The sequence below is a fragment of the Mizuhopecten yessoensis genome, unplaced genomic scaffold (genome assembly GCF_002113885.1).
Source record: "Mizuhopecten yessoensis strain PY_sf001 unplaced genomic scaffold, ASM211388v2 scaffold1779, whole genome shotgun sequence".
Lineage (NCBI taxonomy): Eukaryota > Metazoa > Mollusca > Bivalvia > Pectinida > Pectinidae > Mizuhopecten > Mizuhopecten yessoensis.
The window spans coordinates 926,615-942,989 of NW_018404217.1; the positions used below are offsets into that span (position 1 = coordinate 926,615).

The 16,375-nt window shown below is 36.7% G+C and overlaps 1 protein-coding gene across 1 annotated transcript in view; it reads left to right on the top strand.

The window, feature by feature from the left end:
- The window catches only part of LOC110441101, a 17,798-nt gene extending 12,010 nt beyond the window's left edge, over window positions 1-5,788 (top strand). Inside the window, exons 2-4 of the mRNA XM_021484205.1 lie at window positions 754-825; window positions 2,207-2,395; window positions 3,360-5,788. Coding sequence (XP_021339880.1) covers window positions 754-825; window positions 2,207-2,395; window positions 3,360-4,012 — 914 coding nt within the window. The 3' untranslated portion in view covers window positions 4,013-5,788. The remainder of the gene's footprint in view (window positions 1-753; window positions 826-2,206; window positions 2,396-3,359) is intronic.
- The last annotated feature ends 10,587 nt before the right edge of the window (window positions 5,789-16,375 follow it).

Genomic DNA, 16,375 nt, shown 5'->3' on the forward strand with positions numbered 1-16,375 from the left:
TTAACACATATACCATCATTGCATTACTGCTATAAATCAACCAGTTACTGGTAAACTGTCTTCAATGTTTATACCTATATCATCACTGCTTTAAATCTACCAATTACTGGTAAATTGTCTCCAATGATTACACCTATATAATCAATAATATATATCAATCAATTACTGTTAAACTGTCTCTACCCAATGTTAACACATATACCATCATTGCATCACTGCTATAAATCAACCAGTTACTGGTAAACTGTCTCCAATGTTTATACCTATATCATCAATGCTATATATCAACCAATTACTGGTAAACTGTTTCCAATGTAAACATCTACATCTTCACTGCTATAAATCAACCAGTTACTGGTAAACTGTCTCCAATGTTTATACCTATATCATCACTGCTATATATCAACAAATTACTGGTAAACTGTCTGTACCCAATGTTAACACCTATATCATCAATGGTATATATAAACCAATTACTGGTAAACTGTCTCTACCAAATGTTTACACCTATATCATCAATGCTATAAATCAACGAATTACTGGTAAACTGTCTCCAATTATTATACCTATATCGTTAATGCTATATATAAACCAATTTCTGGTAAACTGTCTCTACCCAATGTAAACACCTATATCATCAATGCTATATATAAACGAATTACTGGTAAACTGTCTCTACCCAATGTTTACACCTATATCATCACTGCTATAAATCAACCAATTACTGGTAGCATATCTGATCTACATCTGCAGAAAAACAAGGATCCAGTGGTGACAGGGATCCAGGAGTTGACGCCAAGCTTAGAAATGAGAAAAAGAGAAACGGTTAGTATGGCTTTTCGTTGATTTTACAAAAGACAAAATGTATGTGTGAATACAGAACGCCACAGTTGTTATCAAATGGACTATGATTCAAATAATGTGCGTACTTTTATATTCCTAAAGAAGTTTCCTTTTCAGGAGGCACTTAATGGCCCTAACTATAACTGTTTCATGAAGATTAAGGTTTATTTCACTGTAGTGGTATATTTCGCGTTATATATAATCACATGAGGTTTCATTATCAATGGCATATCAAATTAATGAACGAGTTTAACAAGTTCAATATATGGACAGGAATGTAAGATTATATTTATCAGATAACGTTATTAGTTTGAATAAAATAAAAATGATAATGAAACAATTAACATTTCACATTCATTAAAATAAAAGTTAATGAATCATGTGGTATTGTAAATAAAAGTAGTACCTGTAGGAGGAATATGTTTCCACGGTTTTTACCAATCACAGCACCTTTAGATTTTATCATACGTGTGTATTACCATATGCATGACATTGTAAATTGCATCAGTTATGTGATAACATTGTATATAAATTGCAAATGGTATTCCATGTAATATTAAAGTAATAATAAAAATAATAAGTTCTTTTGATCTTTTTACATTTTATGTCTCCTTTAACCTGATAACCTTTTATAGCAGGATCACTATATTCCATTTTAACGAAAATTTGACTTAATCAGATCATTACAATTACCAAACAATGAGGGGACTTAATTAGTATTTTCTTCGTTCTTACACATAAATAAAAATATTCAATCGATTAAAATCGATATATTGCTAATAGTATAGAACCAACAGTATTATTTGATTTTAATTTTTACAAAGTATTTGAAAGAAACATGTAAACAATCAAGTTATTAAACTGTTATGAATAATGCTATAGTATTAGAGCGGAGCTGCACTATGCACACTAGCTGTGACCAGGCAGACGTGCATAACATACTAACATGTAGGGCATTAACACATGTTAACATTAGTCTTATTCATGTATCATAATGTATATCTTGATATATTATGGGGCTATGAATGCAATTCGACCGGCGTCATTTTGCGATTTCTCCTCCCGCCTCTTTTAACGTGAAACAACCGTTAGATGTTCACATCTTGGTGACGTTAGGCTGTTCCAGGAGTCTCTCCTTTGACGACAGACGCGCTTCAATATCAAAAATATAAGAAAATATCTACATAAACATCAATAATAACAATAAATGTATAATGCAAAAAAATGTATTGAAGTATACTTTACAATTTTCATGACGGTATGAACACTGAAAATGACCTGTTCACTACTTATATATAAACTAAATACCAACACTCACAGAACGATCAGCAGTAAAATAAATTCTGATATGTTCTTTCTATAGTTGGAGATGACCATCCTAATCTGTTAAGAAAAGAGATGGACAATACCCACGACGCAAGAATAATTGACGTGTGGACGCGTGCAAGAAACGCTGTTGGACGCATCACAGGGCCACGTTCAACCGGAACAGGGATAAGAGTTGGTTCCAAGTACATTCTCACCGCCTATCATGTCGCCAAAGACATAACAAGTAAGTTAATATGAAAGATAATTCTACTTTGAGATTTACAGACTTGGAATAACTTCCCTTGTCAAGTTATTGTCCATATATTGGCCACTTATTTTGAGGAATTGCGTTTATAGTTCCTAGATGGCAACATTTGTAAAGTGAAGGATTTGTAATGTACATATCCTGCACTTTTCTTTTTATTTCTATTATCAATTAATCAAACTTCGAACTACCATAGTTCTGTACAAATGCATTGCAACGTGTTAATTTCGTGGAATACTTCTTCAGCGTAAACAAATGCTTTACAAAAGTGATAATAGTAATACGACAGTTTAACTTATTGGTATCCTTTACCGTGCCATACGTTTCAGTAATATTGGACTTCTGTACCTATCAGTTATTAAATCGGAACAAGATATTAAAACATTTTAGAAGGTTTAAAGTGTGCCTTTCAAATCAATGACATTTTCTAACTCCCACTGACAAATTTTGTTTTGTTCTTTACTGCGCTCTTAAATATGATAAGTTATACTAAATTTTTGCATCTGAACATTTTTGTACGTCTTCTTGTAAAACGTATTATGAATGCAAAGTATAAAATTTACATTAATATTCATGTTTAAATAAATTAATATACCCAAGCACTATCTGTTATGGAATGCTATTTGGACCAAATCTTAAAAGTAAGTGTTAAGACATAAAGTGTTCATGTAAGTTTAAATTGTTTGATTTTTCTTAAATAAATTAGAGACAGAAACAAGTGTTAACACACTTATATAAATATGTTACCTTTCGTCGTAACCAACATTAACAGCTATGACTTAGGGAAAGTGACGTGAATAGGGATACATTACAGGGGAAGTTAGAAGAGAGTTGGGGAAATGCAGTGTAAAATATGGTACATGTACAAAATATATTATATTCAGGAATTCAGTACATAATTTTCCTGTTAGATATACGTCAATGAAATTATATTTCTTTCCAGAAGAAAACAGAGGTGACACTGAAGACTGGTCAAAGCTAGGCTCCAACCATGTCTGGATAGAGTTCCATTTTCCCAAAAAAACTACCGTTGAAAAAATTCACTTTAAACCTGAGCGGCCAGTATACGACGAAAAACTTGATTTTGCGATTTTAGAATTGCAACCTGGTCAATCTGCAATCCCTCAACCAATAAGAAAGTTTGGTAAACCAGACTACAGTCAATCATTTGCATTGCTTGGCCACCCTGGAAAACCGAAAAGTGAAATAATGCAATTTGATTCTGATATTGAACTTTTTGATCTGAATGCTGGTAAGAATAGCAATCGACGTGGATATATGATCGCGAATGACCAAGAAAAATCTGGGTATAAGGGCATCCGGGATCAAGGGAAAGTTCTGTTCGATTGTTGGGTCCAGCGCGGAGCTTCTGGGTCACCCGGAATCGTTATGGGAAACGATGACGAAGAGCCAATCTGCACTTTGATGTTGGTGAGAGGATTCCCGAGTCAGGCATTCTCAGAAAATGTCGATGTCCCACACGAACAAATGATTGAGCAGGGTGTAACAATGGAGGCAATTGCTAACAAAACCAACAGTCTGGGAGAGAGCGCCAAACGTCTAAAAATAGACATATTTGGTGAAAATTTTCCGTAACACTGAATAAAGAATGTTGAATTTCTAGTGCCTTTTTCATTGTGTGCCACGTAACCACAATTTGTGACACCCAAATCAGGACAAAGGTGCACTACGCCAGTGATCAGGAGGAGTAAGTTTTCGATAACTATGATTTTTATATTTTTCTTTGAATTAATAAACCTTCGTAATTTCACTAACAATTGAAACAGCAAAAGTTACATAGGACACATCATCTTTTAGAAATCGTATCATATATTTTTGATGAATTCCTTTTACATTGAAAAAGATGTTGAAATGTTTTTTTTATAGGTCCATATTTACATTTGTAAATTTCTAGGGCTTGGTATCACAATGCTTTGAAATGTATTTTTTTATATTATGCACTATTTTAATATTTAAAAACCTACCGCGTATTGGGGCTCTCACTCCTGTGTAATACTCGTATAACACATTCATTCAATTGTGGCTTTAAATTCTAGGGGAATTCACCCCCATCTCAACATAGTTTTAATTTAGTGTGGAGATGCGGCTTCTCTTGTATCACAGGAGTCTAGCTGATCCCACCATGGCTTCTCTAGGGGTGTTCACAACCAGCGTCTAGTCGCTTCTCTGGAGACATTTTCAGAGTCTATCTGCTCACTTCTCTTGGCTGTGTAGGTGCTTCTCTGCAGAAATTTTCAGAGTCTAGCTGCTTCTCCTAATACCCCGGGAGTCTAGCCTATTAAAAAATAGTAGCATAAATATATGGTAGTAAAATTGTTGGAGTGAGTAGCCCCTGATGCGCCAAATGTATTACTGTATGTAAATATGTTGCTAACAAGAGTAATAAACAGGTTAACTGTTTCTTGTGTGTTAGTTGTATATACAATGATAATTTGATATTTAATATATTAAATTATAGTTTATATACAACGATGTAGCCAGCTACTCTTTTGTTTTAGTCGTTATAATAATATAAGTTGTTTTGTATAGTTTATATCCAACTCATGACGTTTCCCTATTCAGTCATGATCATGGCATGGGTTGTTTTGTTTTATATGTTAATGAAGGTATGGTAATAAGTAGATGAGAAATTGACCAATCGCAGAGCAGTATATGGTCCCATATAGGGGTCTCTTAAATTGGTAGCAGCACCCTTCATCCAGGGAGGCTGCAGTGAACCACGGTTGTTTATGTGTACCCACACACCATCCCCAGCTGCATGCCAAGTTTCATATATGCATATAAGTTCTGCCAATTGTAATGTAGTACTTATCTTTTGCTGTTTCCCGGTATTTAGCAGCTGTTCCTTTTCTCATGATTGAATCTTTGCGCAATGTATTTTTTACATGTACCATTTATACTTGCCTTTGGCAGGCATTATTGCTCTATTTTAGGTTGTTTGGGCTACTCACTTCAGGTAGGTTATTATAGTTCTCGTTTCAGTTCTAATCTAGCTTTAAATTCTAGGGGCTTAAATTCTAGGGGAATTCACCCCCAATCTCAACAACGTTTTATACTAGTGTGGGGATGCGGCTTCTCTTGTATCACTGGAGTCTAGCTGCTATCATCATGGCTTCTCTAGGGGTGTTAACAACCAGAGTCTGGTCGCTTCTCTGGAGACATTTTCAGAGTCTAGCTGCTCACTTCTCTGGGCTGTGTAGGTGCTTCTCTCAATACCCCCGGAGTCTAGATTATTAAAAAATAATAGCATAAATATATGGTAGTAAAATTGTTGTAGTAGCCCCTGATGCGCCAAACGTAATACTGTATGTAAATGTGTTGCTAACAAGAGTAATAAACAGGTTAACTGTTTCTTGTGTGTTAGTTGTATATAAATGACTACTTATTTATCAAATGTTTTAATTAACATCTCATTTTGGAAGCCCAGCATACTCAAGTTGTACAAGCATCACTCTGATCTCTTTGATTGTATAACACAAAGCAGGCGTGCCATAGAATATAAAGCATACAGTCAAACCTGTAATGGTATACCAAACAATTGTTTTAATTGTCAACAAATCCTCTAAAAGATGTTACGATCAACCTAAATATCGCCACTTGATAAGTCACATTTAAAAGAAAACAAGAAAACGTTGCAATTGAGGTATGTAACTTCGATATATTGAAATTTATTTAGAAAAATATCACTTCGCGATGTTAGCCTATTATAAATCACCAAGGCCAATGTCTCAATAACAAGAGGTCCAGAGGGTCTGTATAGCTCATCTGGATATCTCAGCAATCATGGCAAAATATTCTCCAAATAATATCCCAGGGATAGGGCTAGACCCCAAGTCCAATCCTTATAGCATAAATGTATTTGATTTTTCATGCCCTGCCCAGCAATTGTATATATGGCTATGGGGTAGAGATTTCAACTGTTTCCAAGTTGTGATTCAGAAATTAGGTCCCTAGAGTTATGGCCAGACCCCGGGGTCAATTCTAATATCATGACTCCATTTGTCTCTTTATGCCAGGTAATTCTATATATATATAGTTTTAGGGTGGGGATCTCAACTGTAAAAAACAGGGGCTAAGTCTGCAAGGATCGGGCAGACCCTGTGGTCAATTCTATTACCATGACTGTATTTGTCTCTTTATACCTAGCAATTGTTATGACCCAGGGGTTGAGCCTGCAAGGGTGGGACAGACCCCAGGGCAATCCTGGAAGCATATGTGCATTTGTCTCTTTATACTCAGCAATTGTATTAATGGTTATAGGGTGGGAATCTCAACTGTTTCCAAGTTGTGACTAAGAAACTAGGTCCCTAGGGGTGTGGCCAGACCCAAGAGTCAATGATTATATCATGAGTGTGTTCCTCTCTTTATGCGCAGCAATTGTATATTTAGTTTTGGGGTAGGGATCTCAACCGTTTCAAAGTTACGACCCCGGGACTAAGTCTCCAAGGGTCAGCTTGTCCATTTGTACGATTGTTAATTCTCACCACCTAGGGATGCTTCCAACAATATATAGTTGATATCGATCGCTTAGTTCCAAGGAAGAAGTCGCTTAAAGCAATACAGCTAAATAACCCTTTTTGGCCCCGCTCCTCATTCCCCTGGGGTCAGCCCCAATATTTGTACAAGTTTAAACCCCCACCGCCTAGGGATGCTTCCACCAAACTATTGTTGATAGCTGTTGTTATTTCCAAAGGACAAGTTGCGTAAAGCAGTATAAATCCAAATCCTCTAAAAATAGCTGCCATAAAAGAAACTGAACATTTTAACAAAAAAATATGATAAAAAACAACTTTTTTCTGTATTTATATTTCATTTCAAAGGCTGTTTTTATAATTGTGTACATACTGTGTAAATAAATATGTTTTGTTTAATGGTTTTCTCAGTTTGTGAACTTAACGTTGTTCATCGTGAAATTTATATAACTTATTGTAATGAGCTCAATTCAAATTTTTGTATTGACGTTAATAAAGTTTGCAAAACGTTATCCACTTCACAAATGTCTTGATTTGTTTCTTGTTTTGTTTTATAACTTGAGGTTTATAACATGGTTGCCAACTTCTTTTTTTTCTATTTTTTTTTTTAAATACACGTTCTCCGCGGTCTTTGAAGAAATGTTCAAGCTATTTAGCGTTCTTTCGAAGTGTCGACGGTATGGTAAATTGCATCAAGGCCAAAACGTCAAGTTTGTGTCCCTTTCAAATGTTCGTGTCGGAGGTTAGTTGTCCACATTCATGGTTATGGTGTTAAGTGAAATATCGCTTTTGAGCTTTCCTCCCACAGTATAAAGGGTCAGAGAGCGAAAGAAGTCTTTGTAAGATTGTGGTTTCTTTAAGTATTGTTGAAGAGAAAATTTCCTTTGTATTCATGCATAAATACACGATACAACCTTTTACGATTGGTTTGGTTTAGTATTGTTTAATGTTCTATCAACAGCTGTGGGCATTTAAGGACGGCCTCTCATGTGTGCAAGATGCATGCGTGTAGTGTATGCGTGTGTGTTTTGGGAGGCTGCGATATGTGTTTGTGTTTGTCTCCTTGTGATAGCGCGGAACTGATGCCGACTTTATAGTGCTACCACACTGAAACCTACTATCGAAGACACCCAGCAGGACACGCCACCCGGTCACATTATACTGACAACGGGCGAACTAGTCGTCCCACTGTTGAAACTACCATTTTTACAGACTCTGGTATGTCTTGGCCAGGGGACAGCCTGTCACTTGTGCAGTTTTGGCACCTTAACGATATTTAGTGTGCAGTGAGACATATCGCGCAAGTACTATAAGGTCCACGCATCACATTTTAGAAAGTGTCAATGAAAAACGTCGTTTTTTCCGGGGGATACTCGATTTCTTCGAAACATGAGGAACTGTCTAGAAATACCGATGATCCGAAATAAACTGCATCTGGACCTTTCGATGAAAAAGCTCTGGAAAATTTTCATGTACTGAGGTATAGGTACTGAGTGATAAATATCAATACTTCGCTATAAAGGGTCGCCGTTACGTTATACAAAAACAAATGCAGCCATGAAATCGTCTAAAACAATGATTTGTATAACATTCGGATAATTGTTGTTTCCAGGATTATACCATGTCAACGGTTGCTCCACCCTTTCTAAAGGAGATTGATATTTATCAGAAGTTATACACGATTTTCTCGGGAGGATTTCTAAATAAACACATAGCGTGAGTTGACATTTCTAAAGTGAGTGTTAAGTTACCGGACACGGTCGCTCTGGATATCAAAACTCGTTGTCATGGAATTAAAAAGCGAAAGCGAGTAGGAAGTGTTAATCTACAACCCAATGTTTCGGTAGACATGTTTACCAGGTAAAACCAATCAGAGACATGTAATGTTTATTTTCATCTTTGTGTAGAGCGTCACAGAGGAGTAACACTCTTCCTTATAATTTAGAGCAGACGACGGGATACTGGTGTGTACGATAAACGATCACTAACAAATAATTGGTTTTAATTGCCATTATTGTAGGGCTACAGATGGAAGTCAAAGATGAGTTGTAGCGACATGTAGTCAGGGTAGACGATCATGTGCTCAAAACGTGTTTGTATACACAGAACGATCTACACACATGAATGTTGACAATCGAGGGCATTCAACCTAAAACTTCCGGGGTAGTGAATACAAGTACGCTGTATGATTTTAAAGAGTGGTATTGAAATGTTGTCACCGGATAAAAAAGGTGATAAGGGAATTTTTGACAGTCCCTTAACAGCCGACTCCGTTTAGTAGTCCTGGAAAACGTTACCAGTTTGAAATGCTTCCCGCAACATTTTCTGAGGACAAACTTCCTGTAATTTCCACAGAGTTGTGCATCATAGAATGGCCAAAGACCCAGTGACTACATTTAACTACCTGTACGTAATTAGTTGATACCTTTTTTTATATAATGTATTACCAGATAAAAAAAATAGACAGACTAAGATTAGAATATACTGTAAATACTTTTGCACGAGGTAATATACTCGGAAAGAGCGCAGAGCAAAGGCACAGATATCATTCCGCTTGATGCTACTTTCAATCCAATTAATGAGAGTGAGAAAATGAAGTACATTGTTTCGAAAATAAGACGATACTATTTCATATTTACATTCTGTGTTTCATTTGCCTATATGTCGTTAGTAAACCAATTCCAGTATATGAGACTGTATACTGCAATTGACAGTGATTCGGTCAGTGTAGGAACATACATGGCCACCGGATACTTTCGGTATCAATAGGCATATAGTCAGAGAATTTTCTGGGTTCGTTAGCATTTAGCAATATAGGTCATCGCAAAAATTAAAGCAACACGACAAATTATAACAATATAAATTTATTATAAGATGTGTAGGTACCACAAAATTACTGTAAGCTCCATTCTAGATACGATATTACCACGTTTGTCAACATCAGTACACAGGGGCTCGGTTTCGAGATTTTGAGTTATGCATAACATCAGTGAATAACCACAACACTAAAATTCAGCAGGTATCGACAAGGTTTAAGAATTTGTATAAATACCTATTTAAGTGTTGTGGTTCTTCAGTGATGTCATCCATTACTCAAAATCACGAAACCGAGCCCCTGTGAACGTCGTCTGCTAGCGATGATAATCTTACCGATTAGACATGGAATCTGTTTCAACCGAAATTGTCCTTGGAATCGTTAGCACCTACTAAAATGACCACTTTAATTAAAAAATTCCGAGTATATATGCTTCTGACAATTAACGTCATATTCCACTCGATGGAAAAATAAGCGTTTCCGAGGAAACAATCAAGTCCGTTCAGCGCCGAATCACTTCCAAATACATGTAATCTATCAATGGCAAAAAACAGCTTTAATATTAAACAAGCAGAAGTTATGCAAATATTAACATTTTTTCAACATAAAAACACTCATATGAAATAGATAATAAAGTTAAGTTTGTGTTAAAACCATTTTATGTGCGTCTGGTTTGCAATGACACAAGGGACTTTATTATTTCTTCTGGAAAATTCGGCTGTTCTGGGATTTGAACTTACTGACGTCACTGAAATGATAAGCGGGAAATTCAAATGTATTTTTGCTTCAGTTACTATACAAAACAAATTATATTAATTCAAATATAAGCTTAAAAAAAGACAACCAAAGAATGTAGCGTCTGCTAGATACTATTTGATAGGAATACCACAAATGTTGTAACTATTGTCAAACAAGTCTTTAACCAAGTTGTGGTATATTCTGTTATATACAAATTGTCATTTCCTCTTTAATATATGAATAGTTTGGAGAATGTGATATCGCACAAACCGGTTTTGAATTTGGACTGTGCATGACAGTGCATAAACAGCCAAATTAAAAGATAATGGATTCAAATTTGTTTAAAGTAAGCAAACGTATGTATTAATGCTATTGAGATGTTTTTTTTATGTTTGACCTATCTGAGCTGCAAGAACTTTTAATAAGAAACCAAATGTGAATACAGATAAGTTTTACTGTCCTTGCGTTCCATTAACGGTTTTCTACTTGTACCGATTCGATGCGTTAAATGTGCTGTTTTGCCTGCGCTGTTATTGTTTGTGACGTCACTACATGTATGAATATGTATTATTCATGTCAATATAACTGTTTATTTATAACTTCAGTATGACTGTCTATATATGACGTCACTATGGTTGTTTACTGCATGTAAACATCATGTATGATAAACATGAGTCCACCTGATGGAGCCTGAAGGAGGCAGAAAGGTCTAGCAGAGAAGTTCGCTAAAGATTGTGGAGATATCACCAATTCCAATAGAAAACATTAACATATACAGTGCTATCACATAATCGTTGAAGTTAAATCGCTTTAATGGCTTTGAATTAATTAATCTTTTAGTGTTTATTCCTTTTGAAATCTGATATAACTGTTTCATTTCAATATCTAGTCATGAAAACATAGTTTGCCTTTGTCGTTAGCACAAGAAATGTTGTTATGTTTTGCAGATTATAAGATGACACATTTCCTTTCTGGTTATTTGTTTTGATGTCAACCAAATCCATTCAAGTAAATCAAAAATTATTTGATAAAAAAAAAAATGAAAAAAAATCTATCAACTGCTTATAAAGAAGGCAAATCTTAACACCTAAAAACTGAATTCTTAAACAAAAAACATGAACAAAATTACTGTCTGCCCTGTTGAAATAGTTTGGCGAATTTTTGAGAAAATGTCAGGTGAACAGATCACATATATCCAGAACATCTTAATAGTTGTAACAGGCTGATGTACAAAAAGTATGACGTACTCTATAGGACAGAATAATGCAGTGTTTTTTTCAACATGCAATACATTTCAAAAACTGAACGTAGCAAACAATTCTGAATTTGCTATTTTGCTTAATTATATCACATGGCTTACTGTTTATGAAATATTGATCTGAAATCTGAAAGAAGTCTATCCATGATATCGTTACTGATTGCACTAAGTGACGAAATTGTAGAATATGACACAAAAAAAGAATAATTGATCCGGATATAGACATTGCCAGATAAGACAGTTGATTGGTTGAACATATATACTAGCGAAAAAAAGAAACTGTGCATGCCTAAAATGTGTTAAAAAATTAAATGTGTATGACGTAGAACAACAAGGTTTTCAGGGACGGTTTATTTGTTATTTATTAACAGTTGCATTTCATTTTCCACATTATGGAATCAATAAGTTCCGCTCAGGAGTGACGTAAACACAGCAGGGGTCAATACTGAGTTCACAAAGTTAATACCTCGTATGTCCACCGTTTGCCTGAATGCAAGCCTGGCAACATCGACGCATGGAGCCTATCAGACGGTTCAAGAATGTTTGTGGGATGGCATTCCAGATCTGTACCAACGCTGCAGCCAAATCAGCCAACGTCACCGGTTGATTAGGTAATACCCGTTATCTGCGCTTCATTTCATCCCAGACGTGTTCAATGGACGACAGATCGGGGGATACAGCAGGCCAGGGCAACACGTCAACGTTCTGCTGGGCCAGAAAGTCCATAGCGACACGAGCTGTGTGTGGCCTGGCGTTGTCCTGCTGTAGCGTAATATGGCGTTGTTGCCCTTGCATAAATGGAACGATGTGGGTCCGGAGGATCTCGACACGGTAACGTAGCGCGTTCAAATTCCAATTAACAACCACCAGAGGCGTTCTCCCTTTGTCTGTGATGCCGCCCCAAATCATAACGCTACCTCCGTCGAAAGAACGTCGTTGTACCACACACGCGTCACGGAAACGTTCTGCAACGCGACAATACACTCTGGAACGGCCGTCACTAGTATCCAGGTGGACTCGCGACTCGTCCCTAAACAAAATGTCTGCCCAATCCCGTCGAGTAAATCGCAGATGCTTTCTGCACCAGTCCAGACGATGACGTGGCAGAAGAACTGGGCGGATTGCAGGACGTCGCGGACGGATAGCTCGTTCACGCAATCGGTTCCGTACAGTTCTCGGGCTTATTGGTAGCAACCCAGGGATTGTCCATGCAGTCAAACTTGCCGTTTGGAGGCGATTTCTCAAATGGACAAGCAGAATATGAGGGTCCTGTTGACGTGACGTCACATGTGGACGTCCAGCACGAGGTCGATCGCCGACGTGGCAAAACTGTTGATGTCGTCTCCACAAATCCCGGATTGTGTTTCGATGGACATGAAAACGTGTAGAGACAACGGCTTGGCCCATCCCAGCATGAAGCATACCAATAATCCAGAAGCGGTCATTTTCATTGAGACACGGCATAGCATTAATCACAAATTAAAACGTTATAATGCTGTTTTTACTGTTCACTGGTCTCAACAGAGTGACCCAGCAGTTGAAAAATAAACTATCATTGTCGAATTGGATGGCTGGACGAGAAAAACGTGCAAACTGGTCAACGCCTATAGAGAGCATACTCGGTCATGTGTGTGAATTGTCATGTATATATAATTATATACAGTTGGTAATAAAAAAAATATTCTTTTTTTCCGCTAGTATATTATATCTGGAGTGTTCAAATTGTAGTGATGGCAAAGATGTTCTTCTCGCGTTAACTGTAAAGTAAAGTATGTATATGTGTTGGTGTTAGGTTTGCTTGGTTGTAAAACATAATATTTCACTTTGGATTTTCTATACAGGTTGACGAACAAGACAGTTTGCAAAGAACGTCGCATGACCTACGATCTGTTTTCAATTCTGTTTTCGTGTCGCTTCTAATTTGATATCTGTCCTCGTTTTAGCTCGCGTAATGTGAATATTATTTGTTCATCGATTAATCAAAGTATGATTTCAGCTTTCCGAACACAAGACAGACAAAGTCAATAAACATTAAATGATTTTGATTAAAAGTGTAAAATACCTCCCTTGACACTATTTTACAGTCAACTATGGTAATTTATATACAATTGACAGGTCACGGGTCTTATTGTGTCAAGATCGTAAACATAAAGCCATATCACGTTGCATGTGAGATCGTGCGAAAGGTCAGAGCTGTACAGAACCTATACTTAGGCACTGAACAACCTTTTCACTATACAATTATACGTAAGGTTTATGGATTTGGCTACCTACACGAATGATGCTGTGTGTAGATAATATTTCTGATACAAAGTATTCATGCCCGAATGTGTTGAGGATATTCTTGCTTTTTTATGAGTAACCATTATATTTCCGAGTGAAATATAACTTGCATTAAGCAAGAATATTACTCTAATATAGTTTTCATAACTACAGGAGCTCCTCATTTTGAGTCAAGATCATTTCATTTACTGTACATAAAGTATACGATTCAGACGACAGGGAACGCTTGAGTACGGTAAACGATCCTTTACAAATAATAGGTTTTTACGACCATTATTGTAAGGTGGAGGGTCACAGGTGCATTGTACCGACATACAGTTAGGATAGACGATCGTGTGCGCAATAGGTGTGTGTGTGTTTACAACCGAGGGCACTCAAGCTTAAACCGTTAGAAAAGTTAATAGACTTATGCTCGTTATGATGTCACTGTACACTAAGCAATGTTCAGAGAATATTTGACAGACCGAAAACACCCGGGTTCGTTTAGCGGTTCTGGTAAATTTAATCAATTGCTGAAAAAGGGATATATGAAATAGGGTTCATGAGAACTTCAATCGGTATACAAAAGCTTCCACCTAACGAAGTGATCATTCATAAAAATGAGCATGCGCATGGTTCTCAAGTCTTCGGACAATGCACTGGTCCACAGAGACAATCAACCTGATGAGTTTTCCATGAAGCTTTAAGAATCTCTCACCTCGTCCATGATACACGACTTGTTTTGTGTGTTGCGATCTATCTACCAAAATAATTTATCATAATTACTTTTCAGTTACCGTTCGTGTAGAACAGATGCATGACGTCCACTTGTATATAAGAGATACCAACATTGAACTAACAATGAACCTGCCTCATATGTCTTACATGAGAAGTGGCGTTGACACTACGCTTGACAAAAATAAATTTTCGCTGAAAAACAACGTGATATGGCCATCTCACGAGTCGAATCAGGAAATATAAAGAAGATATTACAAGAACATATTGGACGGGAAATCCGACCAAGATCGTAACAAGCGTAGACAAAACCGTAGAAGCTGCATTTCGAGAACAAATCTGAAAAGTAGTATAACAGCTATTGCCCTATTCATATAAACAGTACTCTTGAATGTCTGTGACGTCAAGAAGGAGTGATGTCGCAAATCTTTGAAAAATATTCATGTCATTCCTTTTATATATATTTTCCGTTACGTCACACCTTATTAATACGCATCAACGTTACAGCCATGCCTCCAAGTCGGGTAGGGAACGCTTTGACGTCACACATTCTTATGGAACAATACAATGTACACCATATAGATTTCTTTTCTAAGACATTTTAAAATCGATCATATCCAGAAAACTGTACCAGTATTTGATCCTCATACCGACAGGCGGACACAGATAACCGATGTTAATTTAACTAGCTACAAAGTGTCGTGATAGACGGTGCCATTGAGACGACTCTAATACAGTTAGAAGTACCAGTTGCAACATTTCTTGAGGAAACACCTCCGGTTATTGCCACAGAGGTGCGCGTCCTAGGTAAAAGTACTCCTGTCAGATTCCGGTACTTGTCGTACACCTAATCCAAACCGGACGATACACTGGGTATCAAAGTGCTTTAAGATAGCACCACACTGTCGTAGGAAACACTTATGGAATATTTGTCCTTCCCCTACTTTACGCCAGTTTAGATACTGTCAGTACGATAACTTGTAATTTTGAGTCATGTTGATACATAAGATGACTTAACCGTTGTTGTGTAATTGGGCGCGAATTATTTGGGGAGGAGGGACTTTGTGACGTCACAATTCCATTACCATACAAAAAAGACCGATCTGCCTTTGGGTTTTTCACTGACGTCATATTCTATAAATGTGCCTACCTCAATCAGCCACGTCCTCCTTTAAATCGAGTAGCTACGCTGTAACGTCATTTATTTTTGTGCGAATGTTTTCTCAACAGACACTTTATAGGCTGCTCACATTGTATTGATCTAATCAATATGTAAGCATATTTAACGCAAGGAAACGGCAAGTAACACCTTCGAATTGATGTTCGTTCTGTTAATTAAGGCAAACTAAACAGTGGCCCCTTTTAACCTGTACATAATGAGTTGATATCGTATTAATCCATTTTTATAAAAAGTATTATCGGATACAATTTTCGACTGACGCTATGAATAGAAGGTACTGTAATATTGGAAATTGTTGTGGTGTGGTTTTTGCGTTAAAGTACATATACTCGGAAAGAGCTGAAAACAAAGACACGGATATGGTACCGTTTGTTACGACGTATAATCCAATAAATGAAAGTTGGATACTAAGTGGTTTGTTTTGCAATCCAGACGACTATAAACTATAATAGACAACCCAAAGCCTTTACATCTGCTA